Source organism: Astyanax mexicanus, chromosome 8, assembly GCF_023375975.1.
Source record: "Astyanax mexicanus isolate ESR-SI-001 chromosome 8, AstMex3_surface, whole genome shotgun sequence".
NCBI classification, from domain to species: Eukaryota; Metazoa; Chordata; class Actinopteri; order Characiformes; family Acestrorhamphidae; genus Astyanax; species Astyanax mexicanus.
The window spans coordinates 48828376-48849157 of NC_064415.1; the positions used below are offsets into that span (position 1 = coordinate 48828376).

At 38.5% G+C, this 20782-nt stretch overlaps 5 protein-coding genes and 1 pseudogene across 17 annotated transcripts in view; 1 reads left to right on the forward strand and 5 right to left on the reverse strand.

Annotated features, from left to right (window-relative positions):
- Positions 1–14988, reverse strand: part of LOC125803861 (zinc finger protein 239-like) — a 142382-nt pseudogene extending 127394 nt beyond the window's left edge.
- The window catches only part of LOC103034342 (zinc finger protein 239), a 196325-nt gene that overhangs the window by 150448 nt on the left and 25095 nt on the right, over positions 1–20782 (reverse strand). The gene's annotated exons all lie outside the window — the stretch shown is intronic.
- Positions 1–20782, reverse strand: part of LOC103026187 (gastrula zinc finger protein XlCGF7.1) — a 239822-nt gene that overhangs the window by 140797 nt on the left and 78243 nt on the right. The window lies entirely within an intron of this gene.
- LOC103047357 (gastrula zinc finger protein XlCGF26.1) overlaps positions 1–20782 on the forward strand; it is a 311263-nt gene that overhangs the window by 100572 nt on the left and 189909 nt on the right. The gene's annotated exons all lie outside the window — the stretch shown is intronic.
- LOC111194226 (zinc finger protein 239-like) overlaps positions 1–20782 on the reverse strand; it is a 457259-nt gene that overhangs the window by 94920 nt on the left and 341557 nt on the right. For 2 of the 13 annotated variants that reach the window (XM_049482361.1, XM_049482363.1), the window contains exon 2: positions 14509–14648. The exons of 10 other annotated variants lie outside the window; for them this stretch is intronic. The gene's annotated coding sequence lies outside the window, so the exon portion shown is untranslated. Of the gene's footprint in view, positions 1–14508; positions 14797–20782 lie in introns of those variants that run through there. One more of the 13 variants, XM_049482364.1, reaches the window with a different exon arrangement.
- Positions 9983–20782, reverse strand: part of LOC103022836 (zinc finger protein 501) — a 122498-nt gene continuing 111698 nt past the window's right edge. The window contains exon 3 of the mRNA XM_049482452.1: positions 9983–11745. Within this exon, the coding sequence (XP_049338409.1) occupies positions 10757–11743 (987 nt within the window). The 5' untranslated portion in view covers positions 11744–11745 and the 3' untranslated portion in view covers positions 9983–10756. The remainder of the gene's footprint in view (positions 11746–20782) is intronic.

Here is a 20782-nt window from a genome sequence, read left to right on the forward strand (position 1 = left end):
CTTGATTAGCTCATCACCCAGAGGGACTACTGAGGTCTGTAAACACTGCTGTGAAGGAATAGGCCGCCCCATGGACCTGATTGGACCCTGGAGTGTCCACCCAAGTCTTGTATGGACTGCAGCAGGCCCGCCTGGTGGACCAAGTCTAACGGGCTCAAGTGGAGTAATAAGATGTGGGTTGTCAGATCCAATGAGCAGCAAAGGCTTGGCATTCTTGAAGGACTGGATAGGCAAGCCACACAGGTGCCGGTATTTCTTCTGGAGACTGTCCAGGGGGTAGGAATGAGGTGCTAGGTTGATGCGGTCAGCTGTAAAGGCGCTCCTAATCAGGTAGCTACTCTGTGACTTGCCCACTGGAGAAACGCGGAATGACACAGTAGATCCCTGAAGCACCTCAATATCTTGTTGTACGGTGCGCAAAGGGAGTGCCTCAGGGGTGCCATGTATGCCAAGGGCTTTAGCCGCAGTAGGTAACAACATTGTCCTTTCCGATCCGTCGTCAAGGATAGCGAAAGTTTCTAATGTCTGACCTCCATGATGAATAAGCATAGGAACAACTTTCAGCATGACCCGGCTTCCAGGCACTGGTTTATCCAAATAAAAGGTGTCTGATGCTGAATTGGTTAGGCAGCTTTCTTCCTTGGCAGGCGGCACGCCGAGCTCCTTCGAGGGTCTAAGGTTTATCTCATGCAGGGCTGTCAGGTGTTTACCCTGGCACAGATTACAGGGCTTCTTCAAGTCACATTGGGCTGCTTGATGTGTTCTAGCGCAGCGCCAGCAGCGCTTATTGGCCTGTATCCAGTTTTTTAGCTCATCTCTTGAGAGCTTCGTTGCCTCACTACACTGATTAAGATAATGCTCGGCACTATCACAGAATGGGCAATATGCTTTACTTCTGTATTTTGTCTTCACCTCTCTTCCCTTGCCAAACAGCTTAGCAGATTCTGAAGACTGAGCTGCTCCATGTAGGACGGTAATGGAATGTCTACCTTGCTGGTTTCCTAGTTTCGTGTTCAGCTTGTCTCTTGCTCCCCTTGGAGTGATCTGGTAATCAAAACTCTGGCACCATGACTCGTAGCATAGCCAGTCTGAGAGGTCATGTAGCGTGTGAGTGGTTCCAGACTGGTGAAACATCTGACGTCGAAACTCTGCTCTCTGTTCTTGGGGAAGCTTGTTCAGCAAACGAGCCACATGAGATCCGCATTTTAACTCAATGTCTCCTTCAGGACCCAGTGTCTTTAATAGCCCCACTAGTGATTGTACTTGTAGCGACAACCTCTGAAATGCTGCAGAGTCCCCTTGCCGTATATCAGGAGCTTCTAGAACACTTGCAATCTTCTTCAAAGCAAGCTGGTGTGGCTGACCAAACTTGTTGTGAAGGGCTCTCATAGTGTCACTATAAGGGGTTGCTGAATTTAGATAGGCATCAGCTATCAACTTCGCCTCATCTAACTTTAAATGATCCACCAATACCTGATATTTGAAAAGCTCTGTGCTATCAGGAGGTAGCAGGTTCTCGAGAGCTATTCTGAGCCTGGCAAACTCACTGGGATCTGGGTGGATGAATCTAGGAATGTTTGGTTTGGGACCTCTGTACACTTGTTCCGACACTGGTATGGGTTGATGGGTAGCATGCAGGAAAGGTGGGGTGCATGATTCTACCTTTAATGCTTCTGGAGGTGGAGGAGCATGCTGCATAGCTCTGGGAGGGGCTGATGACCGGTAGTTAACTTATGGAGGAATTGTCCGGGATAATGGAGCATGCTGCATAGCTCTGTCAGGGGCTGATGACTGGCGGAGCAGCGCTGAAGCGCTAATTGTATCAGGCTGAAGCTGCTGGCTAGGAATGGATGCATGCTGCCGATTATGCCAGTTATGAGGAGGGACTGAGTGGGAAAAGGGGAACTTCGTGCTGGTTGGGGCTTCTAGGTAAGAGGTGGTGACTCTCTGATCTTCCAACTTTATACCCGCTACACATGGAGTCAGCTCATCTTCAGGCTCTGGCCATGGAGGAGGATCAGGCCATTCCTCTTCTTCATCTGATTGCATCTTGGCCTTAAGGTGACAATGTGAAGGTAAGAGGGCATTCTGATTCTGGCTGTGGTCACATTGTAACACATGTGCAGCTCGGCCAGAAACAGGGGTAGGAGGAGAGCTGATGTCTTTTTTCAATGCACGAGCCACTTCAATCAACTCTTTGAGCTCAGTACGAACCTCCTTTAATTCGTTAAGCTGTGCTTGGAAGGTTTGCTGAGATAAAAGCAGCTTGGAAGACTCTAACTGAATCAGTCTAAGTTCCTCATGTAAACTGGCAGCTTGGTATTGACTCTGCTGAGGGAAAGCAGGATACTCAATGATGTCACTGTTACATTCTGTCATCCTGGGCTGTGAGAGGGCTAGCTGGTGGGTCTCACGAGGAGCAGCATCCCCATCAAAGCTATCGGAGTGAGTAAGGGATGAATGGGGGGTCATCTGGACTGACGTCTCCCACTGGTTAGGAGGCACCTGCCTTGTGGTGGTTGGAAGTGAACCCTGTGGGTGTATATCTCTTGCCACATAACCCTCATAATCCACTTCATAATCTTGGAACCTGGCTGGCGGACGAATCTGGCGTTTGGGTCTGGTTCCTCCAACAGTCTCTGTATAATTCTCCATCATGCCAGGAATAAGTGCTGCTATCCGGCTCGAAGGACCAAAATGTGAGGGAGATCTCACTAGGAGGGCTAGTACGTTTTGGATAAGCAGCAAACACTCCCGTATGTCGGTCAGGACATAGAAGACAGAGAGGCATAGGATGGTTTAGGTGGCTTTATGGATTTGGCAATTAGCAGTAGTATTACTTTGAGTCTGCAATAACAGAGAAAATACATAACAATATATATTATATATTACAATAAGAGCAATTACAACACAATTGTACAAGTAGAACAAAACACTATAATTTCACTGCATAGCATTCCTATACACTGCATGCTCTAAACAAAATAATAGGGAGTTAGCACCACCTTATGGGCAAAGAAGGTAAAGGCAATGACTCTGCAATTTAACTGACTCCGGAAATTTCCACATACAACACTGTTAACCAGCTCAACTACACCATAAATAATTCAGTATGCAACACAGTATCACAAATATTAAGGAATAACATTAAACATACACATATATGCAGGTAACTATACAAATATACTACTTAACTTTTACTCCTATGAGCTGTAAAAATAGTAGCTAACTAACTAACAGGAATTAAACTAGTAGCTGATAAAGGAAAAAGTCCAGCTTACTTTGTGTCACAGACTCAAACTGCAAATCACCAAAGTCCACACTCAAACAACTCAGGAACTGTAAGGCTTCTTAGGAGGAATGGAGGAACATGTCTGCCTAGTTCCTTTCTCCACTGCACATTGTTGCATGACCTACTTTCAGCCAACGCCCTGATTGGCTGAAGGGCTTAATTACTGTACGAATCAGAAGACTCATCAAATGATGGGGTGATTCAGGACCTTTTATACACTACTGTTCTATTGCATGTGTATGGGATGTATATCAGAGGGTTTTACACCATGTCTTATGCTATTCTGTATTGATGTTTCCCTGCAGAGAGGATGGCTACAGCGCTGTCTGAGACTCTGGAGGAGCACAGCCTCTACCTTACTTTCCTGCTGTCCTTACAGGGTAAATAGATATAACAAAAAACGGAGAGGATAGATAGATAAATGGACAGATCAATATAAAGGGGGAGGACAGATCAATATAAAGGGGGGGACAGATCAGTAGAAAGGGGGAGGACAGATCAATAGAAAGGGGGAGGGCAGATCAATAGAACGGGGGAGGGCAGATCAATAGAAAGGGGGAGGGCAGATCAGGCTGCCATTGTAAATAGAAAGTTGTTCTTAATGATTTGCCTGGTAAATAAAGGTTTAAATAAAAAATAGAAAGGGGGAGGGCAGATCAATAGAAAAGGGGAGGACATCAATTGAAAGGGGGGAGGGCAGATCAATAGATTAATAAATAGGGGAAGGACAGATCAATAAAAAGAGGAGGGCAGATAAATAGAAAGGGGGACAGATCAATAAATCAATAGAAAGGGGAGGGCAGATCAATAGAAAGGGGGGGGCAGATCAACAAATCAATAGAAAGGTGGAGGGCAGATCAATAGAAAGGGGGAGGACATCAATAGAAAGGTGGAGGGCAGACCAATAGATCAATAGAAAGGGGGGGGGCAGATCAATAGAAAGGGGGAGGACATCAATAGAAAGGGGGAGGACAGATCAATAGAAAGGGGAAGGGCAGATCAATAAATTAAAAGGAAGGGGGAGGGCAGATCAATAGAAACAGGGGGTAGATCAATAGAAAGGGGGAGGGCAGATCAATAGAAAGGGGGGGGGCAGATCAACAGAAAGGGGAAGGGCAGATAAAAAATCAATAGAAGGGGGGAGGGAAGATCAATAGAAAGGGGGAGGACAGATCAATACATCAATAGAAAGTGGGAGGGCAGATCAATAAATCAATAAAAAGGGGGAGGGCAGATAGAAAGGGGGAGGGCAAATAGGTAGATAGAAAGGGGAGGATAGAATGAAAGGGGGTGGGTAGATAGATAGGGGGAGGGCAGATCAGTAGATAGAAAGGGGGAGGGCAGATAGGTAGATAGAAAGGAGGAGGGTAGATATGTAGATAGAGAGGGGTAAGGCAGATCAGTAGATAGAAAGGGGGAGGGCAGATAGGTAGATAGAAAGGAGGAGGGCAGATAGGTAGATAGAGAGGGGGAGGGCAGATAGGTAGATAGAAAGGGGGAGGATAGATAGAGAGGGGATGGGTAGATAGAAAGGGGAGGATAGATTGAAAGAGGGGTAGATAGGTATAGAGAGGGGGAGGGCAGATAGGTAGATAGAAAGGGGGGGCAGATAGGTAAATAGAAAGGAGGAGGGTAGATAGGTAGATAGAAAGGGGGAGGGGCAGAGACACTCTAAAAAACAGAGGTACGATATAAGAGGTACACTCTTCATAATTGTACCCTCAATGGTACAATATTGGTCTTTACAGGGTCAGATTTGTTCCCTTTGAAGTACAAAGTCATTCCTAACAGCAATAAGTACAGATTTGTACCATTTAACCAGCCAAAAGGTACAGTCATATGAAAAGGTTTGGGCACCCCTATTTATCTTAATCATTTTTAGTTCTAAATATTTGGGTGTTTGCAACAGCCATTTCAGTTTGATATATCTAATAACTGGTGGACACAGTAATATTTCAGGATTGCAGAGAAGGTGTATTGTAACAGAAAATGTGCAATATGCATTAAACCAAAATTTGACCGGTGCAAAAGTATGGGCACCCTTATCATTTTATTGATTTGAATACTCCTAACTACTTTTCACTGACTTACTGAAGCACAAAATTGGTTTGGTAACGTCATTGAGCTTTGAACTTAATGGCCAGGTGTATCCAATCATGAGAAAAGGTATTTAAGGAGGCCAATTGTAAGTTGTTCTTCTATTTGAATCTCCTCTGAAGAGTGGCATCATGGGCTCACTCTACGGCTCTGGCCCTGGATAACCCCTCCTCTTTCCGGTGAACTTGAGCTTCTGGCTGCTGTGCCTGTAGGTTTACATGGTTTGGCGTGGTGAAGTGAGGCACAATTGTGACGATTTGCGTGCTCTAATCAATTCAGTGATTGCTGTGGACAGTGTTGTGCCAGTTCACAGCTTTTCTGAACTAGTTCAAGTTCAGTTCATACATGCTCAAAGTGAACAGTTCACGTTCAAAGTTCACAGTTTTAATTCTGAACTAGTTCAAAGTTCAGTTCATTTTACTTTTTTCGTGAGATATTCAAATAAATACTTTTTTCACACTACAAGCTAGAAATCACTATACGTTCTTTGAAACTGCTCATTGTAGACATTTGCTCATGACACTGCAATTGTGGGTTTCATACCAGGTGATGAAAATGTTCATAAGGAGAATCGGTGTCTGTCTCCGTGTCATCACTTCCACTAGCAATTTTTTATTATTGCAGCGCTTTCTCGCACACTTCTCTCTCTCTCTCTCTCTCTCTCTCTCTCTCTCTCTCTCTCTCTCTGTATCTCTCTGTATCTCTCTCTCTCGCCCTGGCGCTCCTCGCTCTCTCTCTCTCTCTTGCGCGCCCTGCGCTCCGCGCTCTCCGCGTCGTTGCTCCGCGCTCTCCGTGTCGTTGTCAGTATGTTATTAACTAGCCAACGTTCATTTACAGGGATGTCTGCTGTTCATGACACATATTGTGAACTAATTCACATTCAAGTTCTTTATTAAAAATGTGTAGCGTTCAGTTCAACGTTCACGAAAAAATGAGCGTGTTCAATATACGCGTGTTTTGAACTCGTTCACGCACAACACTGGCCGTGGACAGGCCAAGTTCCGATTTAAGGACTTTAAGCTCTTTTTAGCTGCTCCGGTTTTTGGGGTGCTGCTGCTTTCTCTTTTGGTAAAGCTGTTTGATCCAGCTGTTATATTAATACCATTTTAACGGTCATGAGATTGTTGTTTTTGTCCATTCTTTTGTTTTGTTTATATACATATTTCCTTTGAGTGTGGCTTGGTTTGTTTAATTTCATCCCCAGACGCGTTTTTACGTTTTCTTCCCCCGTTTTTTTCAGTATTACACGTTTTAGTAATTTTCTTTGGCTGTGTGGAGAATTTCGTTTTGTTTTTTTTAATCCGTTAGATTATATTTTTGTCAACATTTGGGGTTTATTTTCATTTGTTATTTTTCTAATAATAGTAGTCAATACATAATTGATTTTCTTTTTCTTTTTTTATACGGGCGAATAACACAAGTAACACGATAGTTACTTTTCTGGTAACTAGTTACTTTTATAGTGAAGTAACTCCGTTAGTTATTTTTTTTTTGGAGAAGTAAGGAGTAACTATAACTAATTACTTTTTCAAAGTACCGTGCCCAACACTGCATACATTATATATTTTTCTTCCCTGGAACATAATTTAGGTCTGAATGAGTTAATTAAAAGACTATTGGATACAACTATTGTGAGGTTTCTGTCATTTATGCTTACACATTTATCAGTAAATAGTAATAAAGGTCAAAATCAAATCAACAGTAATAGACATCAAAAATCAAGAGACATCAAAATCAGGGGAGATTGTGTGTGTGAGAAAAAAAAAATGATACACAGATGAGAGTTCTGTACTGTATAAAGTTTACCCATTTACTGTGACTGTAAACGGTAATAGAGAAGGAAGGAAGTGGTAGTAAAAGATTAAATCCATCAGCAGCGACTGCATATGCATGTCCGTGATAGAAACATGTAAAAGAGATGTGATTTGTAATTTTGTACATTTGTAATTAAGTAAAAGTACCTTTACTTTGCTAAAATTCTACTCAAGTAAAACTAAAAGTATACCCATCTAAAAAATCTACTTGAGTAAAAAGTAAAAAAGTGCTCAATTTAAAATGTACTTTAAGTAAAAGTTACATAGTTACTTTTAATTATTTGATGTAAAAAACAAAACCATAAATTAAATCGTTTTAAATGAACTATTGTTCCACATAATAGTTTAAACCTTTCAGGCAGTATTTGTTCAGACCACCCCATAAAACATTTTAAGTGGCATAGGTTTCTATGATCCATTTTTTTTTCTTTACTGTTAAAAAGTTATGGTCATATAGATGACTATAAACTGTATTTTCATAGTTTTACAGTTCATTAATATTTTTTAACTTACCATTGCTATGCTTTTAATGCTATTTACATGGGTTTTTTTTTTTTTTTTTTACATTTAAGCAGGTTGTATAATGATACAAATACTAACCACCACATGCTTTCTCAGGTTTGATGTGGAAGTTTTAAAAGCTGGCAGCAAAGTAAATTACTTGTGTCAAAATGTACTTGAGTAAAAGTAAAATTACTTATTTTAAAAACTACTTTAAAAATGACAAATTACTAATAAAATGTACTCAATTACAGTAACTTGAGTAAATGTAATTCATTACTTTCCACCTCTGTGAAGTACAGTGAATTTATCCAGGATAAGTGTAGACTCTGTTTATTTTAATAATAACAACTCTTTAGCTGATATTGGTGGCTGATAATATGTGTAATAATGCGTATTTTCGAATCGCTGGGCTTATTTTTTTTGTGGGACCACGTCTTTGTCTGCACCCCCTATTGAAGACATGGCGTTTCTGTACTGTGCCTGTAAGATCGAAGTAATACTTAAAGAGGACATTCCAGGATTTTGGTACATTTCCTGTCCCACCACTTAAATTTCAAATTTACATATCCAAAATATCTATATGACTATTTTTGGTGAAAAATGTACTTGTTATAAGACAAACTGTAAAATTTGGTGGAAAAATAAGCTCCTTACTTATTATTCAAAAGACTGAATACCTTTGGACCACCTCAAAAAAATGGCCGTTTTCTCTTGTCCCACACATTGGGTGACCAACTCCTTTGGCAAATTTAACAATTAAAATAAGCTCTAAATAAATGACTTCCTCATGTATATTGTTGAAATGCATCTCCTTTACTTATGAAAACAATTTCTTTGGTCAACTTTGTATTGCATGTTACAGTTTTTTATGCTATTAAGTTGTGTCCTAGTTAAAAAAATTGTGGCACAAAGGAAGTTACATACAATTTTCAAGTTTTTTTTTTCAAATATGTTTGTCCAAGTTGTGTGTGTCACTCAGTGAACACAACCCTGTTACTCATATTGTAAGACTAATAATGAGTAGAGTCAAATTTTTCTTTATATTCTTATATAACCATGTTTGTCCTTGATCTTGTATACAAAGCTAAATTTTACAGTTAGCATCTGTTCCTGGGGTAAACCACAACTTAGCCTAGATTTCCAACCCTGTTACTCGCAACCCTGTTACTGTAAGTTACCAAATATATTGCATAATCTAATTTAAACTTTGTTACCTGAGCTTGACAAATCAAACTTTTTGATAGTCTATTACCTGTATTTAATAAATATGACTAAAAATTATCAAATTGAAAATCAAATTTTCAAAAGTGACCACCCCTGAAATCCTGGAATGTCCCAAAGAGCTTCAGTTTCAGTGCATTACCAGCTATTAATGTTGGTAATAAACTGTGGTATAATATGCATTAATACATAAAATGGTGCCAATTTAACTGAAGTATTTACACCATCTCAGCTTCAATATAAGTAGTTTCCCTGTAAACATTATAGTATAATAGTATAGTATAATTGTTATTAATATTTAACTATTATTTACTATAACTACTCCATCTGCTTTATTTTATTTTTTATTGAAGCTAGAACTGAAATGCCAGTTGATTTATATTTTTGCTAAATGCTAAATCTCAGTCATATTCGTAAGGAGCAAACAACTTACCTTCTAATAACAGACAGCTTTATGCAGGTTATTTTACAGTATAAAATGGTAATAAAACATTTACAAAACTGAGGGTGAAAATGAGATTCTGTATATAAAACAGAAAAGTACTAGATTACCTTTTAATATTATTAAATTAAACATTATATGAAGCAGAAAAGCAAAAATGGTCAATTTATGTTAATTAATTTTCTGAACTAGTTAATAAAAAAGAAACAAGTTTTGAGAATAAAGTTGTAAAAGAGTTTTGCAATAAAATTATATTTCATGACAAATTGTACAGTTCTGAGAATATAATCACAATATTGGGAGATGAACTGCTAGCTAGCTAACTGCTGAAAATCTGTCAATTTGGCAACACTGCTTGAATGGGCTAGACTGTGGAAAACTGCATACCGACCATACCAGGCAGTTTTATGCAGTTTATTATTAAATTAAAATATATATATATTTAAGAGAACGTTTAGAGAACTCTGAACCTTAAAATAGATGTGTCTGCAAGATGCATAGAACAAAAGAACCTAAAACACTTCATTGCTTGGTATCTCCAGGTATTCTCAAGGACACACAAACATACACACAGAAGTACTGTATTCTCTACCTCAGGAACTGCAGGTTACGGCATGCTAAACTGTGTAAACCTATATATAATAGAATACTGCATAACTCTGCATCTTATCCTCATTACCCCACACTCAATAATGAGAGCTAAATCTGCATAGAATCATGGTCCTGGTGGAATTTGATTTCCGTCCACTGTGTGCTTATACACCTTACAGAAAACAGCAGATAGACAAATCCTCCAATCACCACACTGAAGAGGATGCCCAGTTTATCTCTTTCAATAATTTATTTGAAGTTGGATAAAACTTAAATAAAATGAAATACAACATGCATATGAACAATTTTTACTACTATAAATACTATATAATTACTACTATATATATAATTACTACTATATAATTACTTTAATTACTATGAAACATGCTATTAATACTAAGCCCTATGAACATCAAAACCCAACATATATGTCAGTACAGAGTCCACAGACAGCTAGTGAATACAAAAATAACAGATAGTGTAGGTTCAATGAGCCACAACAATTCATTTGATTGAGAACCTCAGACAATACATAGCAGGATTAGCCAGCAGACTCTGGCTCTGTTTGACAGAGAAATCTCTACCTACTGTCTGTGGCACGTCAGCAGATGAGAGAGATGTAAGTACTTTTAAATAATGAGTTTTGTTAAGCATGAACTAGCTTGTTTGTGTTTTAGCACAAGCTAACCCTAACGTGTGGTTTGTTTTCTGAATATACTTCAGACACTTTTTAAAGCTACAGTTTTCACTCTATACATAAGTCACAAATAGATCTGGGTTGGGATCTCAAATGGTTTAGGCCTGACACTGCCCATTTTCAAGGCTGCTCTTAATGCACTTATGTTTCTTGAATGCCTGTAAATACCTGAACCTTGCATTACACTCTGAGCACTGATACGGTTTCTCTCCAGTGTGAATGAGCTGGTGTCGCTGGAAATGACTTTGTTGATTAAAACTCTTCCCACAGTCTGAGCAGTGATACGGTTTCTCTCCAGTGTGAATGCGCTGGTGTTGTTGAAGAGTACTCTGATGCTTAAAACTCTTCTCACACTCTGAGCAGTGATAGGGTTTTTCTTCGGTGTGAATGAGCTGGTGGCGCTGAAAATGACTTTGTTGATTAAAACCTTTCCCACAGTCTGAGCAGTGATACGGTTTCTCTCCAGTGTGAATGCGCTGGTGTCGCTGGAAATGACTTTGCTGATTAAAACTTTTCCCACACTCGGAGCAGTAATATGGTTTCTCTCCAGTGTGAATACGCTGATGTTTTTGGAGACTGCTCAGATGCTTAAAACTCTTCTCACAGTCTGAGCAGTGATATGGTTTCTCCCCAGTGTGAATGCGCTGATGTGTGCTGAGATCACTCTGCTGAATAAAGCTTCTTCCACACTCCAAACAGTTATACGGTTTCTCTGCAGTGTGAATGCGCTGGTGTTTTTGGAGACTACTCCGATAAATAAAATCCTTCCCACACTCTGAGCAGTGATATGGTTTCTCTCCAGAGTGAATTCGCTGGTGTGCTCTGAGATCACTCTGTTTAATAAAATTCTTCCCACATTCAGAGCAGTGATATGGTTTTTCTCCAGTGTGAATGCGCTGGTGTGTTCTGAGATGACACTGTTGACTAAAATTCTTCCCACAGTCTGAGCAGTGGTGAGTTTTCTTCTCGTCTGTACTGTTCTGCATTTGCCTGTAAGGTGAGGGAGAGGGTGTCTGCTGAGTATTGGAGATTTCTCTGGATGCCATGTTCTGCTCTTCGATCAACAAGAACAGAGCACCACTCATTTCTGGAATAAACAAAGAAAAAAGAAAATCTAAGCTTAAGTCAAAACATACTTTAATTCGTCTCAAAATGAATCCTGCCATTTTGACTCCCATGACAGCACAGAGCTTAAGACAACAAATTGCATGGAGCCAACTTAAATATATGCTTCATTAACCCAACATTGCTATCTTCCTGTGCACCATTAAGCCTTCACATCTCCAGAATTTCTAAGCCTAGAAGCAAATCTGTAATTTTTAAAGTTTCCCTTTCTGTTGGTAATGGAGAAACAAAGCCTCTCCTCAAACGATTATTGAAGCTATAAACTCAGAGGCTTGCACTCTGATGTTTAATCCTATCATTTAGGAGTAAGGACAGGGGTTGCTTAATCAATAGAACATTTGCTGTATATCTGCTCTTACTGTTACATGTCAGTGTTGTTGTTGAAATGCCTCCATGCTTAGCACTAGAGTCAAACTTTACCATGATCTGGTCTGAATTTTGGGGTGATAAATGTCAAACAAAGGCAAGTACCAACACTCCTGCTGTTCATTGAGCAGAAGAGCTCCCTAAGCTTAAATAAATTAAAAGTAACTTAAAAAGCCATTTAATGTCAGACTTTCTTCCCAAAATAGAACAGATTTACACTGGAAACGCAACGCCTGCGTGATCTGAAGGGTAAAGTTGTATTAAATGGAGTCTATCCTGCTCTTTTTGGAGTAACGTTCTTCACTAACCAGGAAAGTCTTTCTACCAGATATTGGAGTACTGCTGTGGGGATTTGATTGCTGTCAGCAACAAATTTTTTGGATGTAATACACCATCATTACAGACAACAAGTTCAATTCTCTAGTCCATGAATGACATGACATGATGCCAACAGGTACATAGAGCAGGTTCATCTGCTCCAAAGAATTTAATTTACTGGCAGTATTGAGTGTGTGCATTTGCACAGCTGTGTCAGCATTTACATTTAAGTTATTTAGCAGACGCCCTTATCCAGAGCGACTAACAGTGCTTCATTGTTTAATTCATTGTTTACTTCAGCAATGGTGCAACTTTAAATAACTGGATGCATTCATTAGAAGCGGTGTCCCCATTTTCATACATTTTATTATAGATTATAGAGCACATTATGAGATACTAGTAAGAAACAGTAGAGTCACTGGGTGGCAAGATCTGTATGGCCAAGCTAAGTTAAGTAAACAAAACGTCAATTCTTAAAAAAGAAACATTTTCTTTTGAAGTCAAATAAGCACTGGATGTTAATCTACACAGCTTTATCTTTATATTTGGATGCAGCAGCATAAGCATTAGCAGCTAACCACTAGCATAGCCATGGATAGCAGCAAATGCCGGCTCGACAGCGCTACACTGAAGAACCCTGAGTGTCTGGTAAGCCAGGGTGATATTCGCTAGCGGTTTGTCCCATGTAGCTTGCTTTATATATCGATATACTCGAGTATTGTGACTATTAACTAAACTACCAGACTCCAAAATGGTTTCCACATATTACAACCCTAAACCTCCCCAAGCAAACTTATAACTGTTTTATTTGTGCTGCCAAAGAAACTGGGGTCGCACCATTTTCTGGAGCCTACAAGGAAGTCGCACTGTTTAAAAGGATAAGAACCCCTGGTTTAAATCAAATAATATTCACGTGTTACAATGAACTAGTCCTGAGATAATTCCATTGAGCCTCTGAAACAAGACATGAAAATTGCTGTTTACAGACGCTCTCCATCCAACCTGGCTGAGCTTGAGCTATTTTGCACAGAAGAATGGGTAAAAATCAAAGTCTTTAGATGCGCAAAGCTGATAGAGACATACCCCAAAAGACTTGCGGCTGTAATTGCAGCAAAATGTATTGCTACAGGGGGACTGATACTTTTGTATGTTGCTTTTTTCAGATTTTTATTTGATAAAAAAAAAAAAAACATGTATAATGTGTTTCACTACACCATTAAGTGCTACTTGTGTTGGTCTATCATTTAAAATTTCAATAACATAAACTTAAGTTTGTAGTTGTAAGGTGACAAAATGTGCCACTGTACATGCTGAGTATCACATGATCTGTTTTATACATAGTTTTATAATGGATCATAAAAAATACTATGTACACAAACGTCAGGCATGGAGAAACGTGACAATAAAGGAAATATCGCTACAGTTAACATGAAGGAGTTTATAACCAATAGCAGCACAATTTAACACTTTAACCCACCAGACAAGAGAATTATTTAAGCAATAATACTATGTATTATCTAGATTATACCACAGTTCCTTTATCGCTGTTTATTAAAAGATTTTTATTTGGGTGGACCGCGTCTTTGTCTGCGCCGCCTATTGGAGACATGGCATTTCTGCACTGTGCCTATGGGATCCAGCGCCTCCCAGGGATGTATAATGTCATTGCATTTGGTTTGTAAGCGTTGCATCGTTGCTAGGTAACCTGTATGCGGCGGAGTAATACATGGAGAGCTTCGGTTACAGTGCATTACCCTCTGATAATATCGCTCATAAAACGCCTCTCAGCCAATCAGAATGCAGGGTGCGAACTAACTGTGGAATAATCACCCATTAAATCGCCGCTCAGGGTTTGTAAGTAGCCCCTAAATCTCCTGTCAATCTTAAATAAAGCAGAATGAAAGTGTTGATCAGAGATAACTAGGAGAAGATGATCCTCCAGCTCCTGGATGAAGCTGCTTGTGTGTGATGTTAAATGCTGCTCCTTCTGTAAATGTAAATGTAGAGCAGTGTGAAGGTGAAGAGTGGACCATCTCCATACCTGCAGCAGGTGAGCTGATGGTGTTCCTCCAGCAGAGCAGTCTGAGTACAGAGGTGTGGAGCTGCTGATCAGAGCTGGATCTTCTGCTGCTCCACTTTACTGGAGACCGGGGGAAACTCTAACCACCCTTCCATATTCACCTACAGAGAATCCAGTCTTCATTTTAAACCACAGCAAACATCTGTCCAAAGCGCTGAAACTATTAGAACATGTCCAATCAATACATCACAATGACTCTGTTACTTGATCTGATCCAGTACAATAAATAGCCCTGAATCCACTTTAAGCTCCAGCAGTCTGATGGTAAAGACCCTCAGCTGCAAACCCCCGGAGCTCAGGAGCCAATGGCGTCATATCCAGCAACCAGCTGTCAAAATAAAAGTCCTGCAGCGCTGTGAGGTTTAATTCGTTTCACTGGTACCTTTAACTGTTCAAATTCACAGAACACTTTCTGTCCATTAAATACAATGATAATTTACAGAAGTCATTTTAAGCCCAGATAACCAAATTACACTAAATCAATGTTTTTTGTTATGGCTACGTTTTAGGGCCACTCTTAAAATAATAAAAAGAGTTCACTTTAAGAATAAAGTAATAATATTACTAGAATAAAGTCGTAATATTACGAGAATAGAGTTGTAATATCATGACCTTAATCATAATAAAGTCATAATATTTTGAGGGAAATGTAGCTGTAATTGGGCTGTAGTGGGATGGAGCACAGGGGAAAGGAGCATTTTCTGTTGATTTGTTAAAGGGCTGCTGTGATTACTATTCAATAACTACATTTCTAACCTGTTGCTTATTAGTGCTCTGTTGTTACAGTGTCTAGATTTGGTGGCGTCCAGCCTTTGGCTTGCCCACAATCAGACACCTCCCGTCGGGAGTGCGCGTGCTGCAGTGTGGAGATTCTGCTGCCTTTCATTTGGTTTTTGCAACCAAAGGAACAGTTTGATCTTGTGATAAAACTTTAATCTCATAAAATAACGACCTTAAATTCTTAATATTACAACTTTATTCTCATAATATTAAGATTTTTTCTTGAAGTGAACTGTTTTTATGACCCTAAAACGCTGTCCTAAGTTTTCCTTCATCTAATGCATCCAATCAGAGTTGAATCAACACACACACACACACACGCGCGCGCGCGCGCATGTTATAACATATTAAGAAATGCAGAATACAGTGCGCTGCATTTTTCTTACAAGTTCCAATGCATATTCATCTTTGTATCCTGGTGTTAAATATATACCTAAACATACCTCTATCTATTTAATCTATCTATCTCAGACAAATCAAGTCTCCAGGAATTGCATAAGTCTTCCGCATATAAATAACGGCTCTCTAATGCCCGCAGATTACATAAAAGTTCAAGTCCATGTCCGGATATAACACAGTGGAAAATGAAATCCAGAGGGAAGCATGGAGTGCTATAAGATTTTTGTGGGAAGACTTTGAACTTGCAAACCATCACTGATCATCAGTAAATTTCACATTTAATTTGTAAATTAAGGGAGCAGAGTCTGGAGGAAGAGTGGAGAGAGTTTTCATTGGCTGAAATCCATAATCATCAACAATAAAGGAAATAGATCACTCTTTGTGTAATATATCTTTGTAATATGAGTTTCCCAACTTGAGCTAAATTACTGAAATAAAGTAACTTTTTTAATGATATTCAATTTTTTTGAGATGCACTAGCAAATACACATATTGTGCTGATGTACAGACCTTTTAAATTTGTGTGTATTTTACTCAGAAGGTAAAGCTGACTGCCAGGAGTGGACATATATACATTCATTAAATCTTAAGTCCAACACCTTAACCAATTAGTCTTCCTGGCTTGCACTGTTGCCTTTTCCATTTTTTCTACATTTCCTACAGCTGCATATTTCCACTCATTCAAGGGGATTCATGACATTGTGGACATTTTCAGGTATGAATTTAAGCTGCACACCGGATTTGATGCATATTAAAGATAAAAACTATATAATAATTGTTTACTGCATTTACTGTATATATTATGTTTATTTAATTATAGCTGTTCAGTGAACTTGTAATATTGCATTGCTGCAATAAGATTTCTGGTTTATTGTGGGTCCTGGGTTTATATTACACAATATATTATACTCTTGTGCTCCACTCTGAGGACACTGTGCCATCTCCTGCCTTCCGAAACAGTCCCAAACACAGTAATTTCAGATTCTAATAATATTGTCTAAATCTAGTATTTAAGTAAATATATTAATACTTTATTTCAGGTAAGGGGTTGCTCTGAGCAAATAAACAAATAACAGAATAATTGATTATTAAGTTAACACATTAACTAACTATAAAAAATAACCATTAAATGAATCAATAAAACATTATCATTATGTACAGCCCTTACTAACCTATGCTTTCTGGTAGTTGAAGTGTAGTCTGTGTTTAAAGATTTAAAAGTCTGTTACCGGTGTTACAGTTATAATATGTTATAATCTAAAACGATTAATAATAAATAAATCTGTAGTTGTAGATATACTACAGGATAGTAACTGTTGGAGGTGAGCTGTGTGAAGAGTGTTTGGAGTGATCAGTGTCATTAAACTGTTTAGTTACAGTTACCAGTGAAGTGCAGGATCCAGAGGGAGCGTTAATATGGTTGGTGTGGAGTGGATTGTTCATAAAAAGACAGTGATAATGGTTATGATGGTATAGAATTCTACTTGTATCTTAAATACAGAGACTTAATTACAGTAATGGTCCAGTAGAGGGCAGAGTTTCTCTAAAACTGTAGAAGAACTGTAACAGATGGTGCAGTTTGTATCACTGAGCTGCTATAAGAAGGGAAGTGAGGGAAGCTGAAGTGAATTATGAACATTTAAACACTAGAGCAACACTGAGCTGCAGCACCACTGTTCAGTTATGACTCGTCTTCATCACTGGTGGCTTCCTTTTCTGATTTTAGGTAAGATTCAGTTAAAGCTGAAACAGAACATGTTTTTCTCATTATCTCAGTGTGGAGAACAGTAAGTTAATATAGGACAGATTTTAGTACGTCTCTATCTCTCCAGCAGGTTCCACTTCTGGTGAGGGAATAGAACCAAGTTCTTCCACTGTTAATGTCCTACAGGGAGGTTCTGTTACCCTGTCCTGCAAATACAATGGATCTGCTGGTGTTAATGAGCTACTGTGGTACCGTCAGTATTCCAGATCCAGACCTGAGTTCCTGATCTTGGTCAATGAAGCTAACCATGAGATTAAAGCTGATCCTCCTGTTCCTGGAGTTTCTGCAAAAGTAAACAAAGAAAAAAATGGTGTGGATCTGATCATCTCCTCTACTGCAGTATCAGACTCTGCTCTCTACTACTGTGCTCTGAGGCCCACAGTGACAGGAAACCCACCAAACACTGTACTAAAACTCTGACTTGCAGACTTCAGAAGAGTATATAAACATATACACACATACATTTCTTCCAAATTCCAAATTAAAATATTGTAATTTAGAGCATTAATTTGCAGAAAATGAGAAATGGTCAAATTAACAAAAAAAGATGCAGTGCTTTTAAACCTCAAATAATGTAAAAAAAAATAATAATAATAAACTAGTTCTTAATAATTTAGAAACAACAACAATACTAAAGTTTTATCTAAGGAAGAGTTCAAAATCAAGAATTTTTAGTTTACACACAGAGGTGTAATGATGGTAATGTGCCACAATAGGGCAACAACATCTACATTTAGAATAAACAAAACTCTTCTGAAACAGAGACTTACTATTATTAAACAGAACTGAATCAATTTTCTAACTGTGAAATAACTGTGAAAATCTTCATTCCTCTGTTCCTATAACAAATGTAGGAGGAGTCTTTACATGCTTGAAAAGTAGCTCCCAGATCTCTCCTCATTATCTGAACACTGGAGTCACCATGATGTTTCTGTGCTCTCTGACTGTGTTTATCATCATACTGGGTATGTCTTCCATATTAAATAATAATAATAATAATAATAATTTTTTTCTCCAGTTTGTAAGTCATGTTTTTGATGCTTTTGACTTTGAAAGAAATGTATACCACAGGTTTATACATTTTTATTGATTTCTGCACAGGGAACAGTTCTGCACAGTCAATAAAACCACTGGAGGACAAAATGCAGGTTTATGCTGATCAAACAGTTACTCTCAGCTGCAAGTATAGTGGTAGTAGTACTGGGAGCTATCTGCACTGGTATCGGCAGTATCCTGGATCCAGACCAGAGTTTTTACTGATAATATTACAGTCAGCTGGAAAAATGTGATTCCTGCAACTCCTCCGTTTGAGCGACTGGATGCTGAAGTGAATGTAACTGATAATAGAGTGGATCTGATCATCTCCTCTACTGCAGTATCAGACTCTGCTCTCTACTACTGCGCTCTGCAGCCCACAGTAACAGAAACCCACCAAACAATGTACTAAAACTTTACTTGTGAAATATGTAGAAACACTTATTATATTTCAGGAGGGGGCGCTGTTTCTCTTCTGCTTCTTCATCTTGTTCAGCTTCCTCTCCATTCGGGTTATAAAATCAGTCTGCTTTGGGACATCAGTCATAATTAGTCATAGTCAGGAACAAAGTGGATCCAGTAACCATTGATGGGACAGATTTTTTTTGAGTGGAAAAAAAAACATAATTAAAGACCATTCATGAGCAAATCCATTTCACTGCCAACATGTCTGTGTTTTAGTAGAGTGTGTTTAGCTCCCTGTTAAAATATACAGCTTCAGGATCCAGAGCATCCAGAAAAAACATACCCTATGCAGATCAAGAGCTAGTTAATGAGCTAGCCTACCAGCATAGGGTATGTTTTTTTATATGAAAAGCTGGTCTTGAGCTGCATATTTAAAGGAGAACTCCGGTGTAAAATTGACTTTTGGTGTAGCAAACATGATAAAATGTACTTACCTTTGAATAGCACACCTTTGTTCTCCCACAGCAATCTGAGATCCAGAAATTTTAACAGTGTGACCAAACACCCTTCAGACTGGGTGACACAGGGCATAATTTGCCCCGATAAATTGCTTTTTCCACTTTTATCAGTTGCTCCACACCTACTTTCTAGAATACGGAGAGCCCTGACATTTAAAACGAGGCATTAATAACTCTAGCAAGGAGGTTTAGAGCTACTTTGAGCTGGATAACGGTGGAAATAGCCATTTATCTGGGCAAATTATGCCCCGTGTCACCCAGTCTGAAGGGTGTTTGAAAAAACTATTAAAATTTCTGGATCTCAGAACGCTGTGGGAGAACGGAGGTGTGCTATTCATAAAAGACAATTACTTTTTATCATGTTTTACTACACTAAAAGTCCATTTTACACCAGAGTTCTTCTTTAAGCAGGGTAGTGTGAACAGATGCAGAACATTAGCTAACTAAGATCCCTTTCACACCTGGCATTAACATCTAATCACAAATAATAACCAAAACCCATGCCCGTTTACACCTGATATTTTAATATCATAATACAGGAGCAATGACATGGTTAATTGGGTGTTTAATTGCTGTCGGCACACATTCAGATGTGTTCAAACTACAGTAATAATGTCGTCTCATGTCTCTCTGATCACCTCCGAATGTAGTTTGAGTGATCAGATTATGATGCATCTTCGAGACACACTGTACCTTGTTCACACTGATTGAATTGAGTCTGACATGCAAAGATTTCAACTCAAAAAATAAAAAAATACTGCAACTCAAAAAGGTGGAACAGCAGACTGGCTGCTTATTTCTATATTTAAAAATACACTAGGTTACATAAGCATACATCTTAAAAATAAAGAGAACCCTGGTCAAACACAGAAGTTATAATATTGTGGAGTTTTTTTTTATGTAGGTCTAAGTTGTAGCATTGTGGCAGTATGTGTGTGTTTGAGGTCAACTATATTATTACACATTAATACATATATATTTTCTCATTTACCAAAACTAATAAATAACAAATAGCCTGTATTATTAAATCATTTTCTATCATTTTAAATGATGTCTCTCACAAATAAAGTAATAGGAAAGAAAAAACAAATACCACCTTTAACATTAAAGTTTTAATAGCACTGTAAATATAATAATATTATATGTAATAATAATTACATACATAAAATATGAATGTATTATCAGAATGATTTGTTTGTAATTAGAGTTGCATTTTTAGATTTTTTAGGCTGTGGTGGAGAGAAGTTTGACCACTGGTTGATGTAAATACAGGTACTGTATGTAAAAAAAAATCCCTACTGAATAACAAATACATCCACACATGGGAACACTG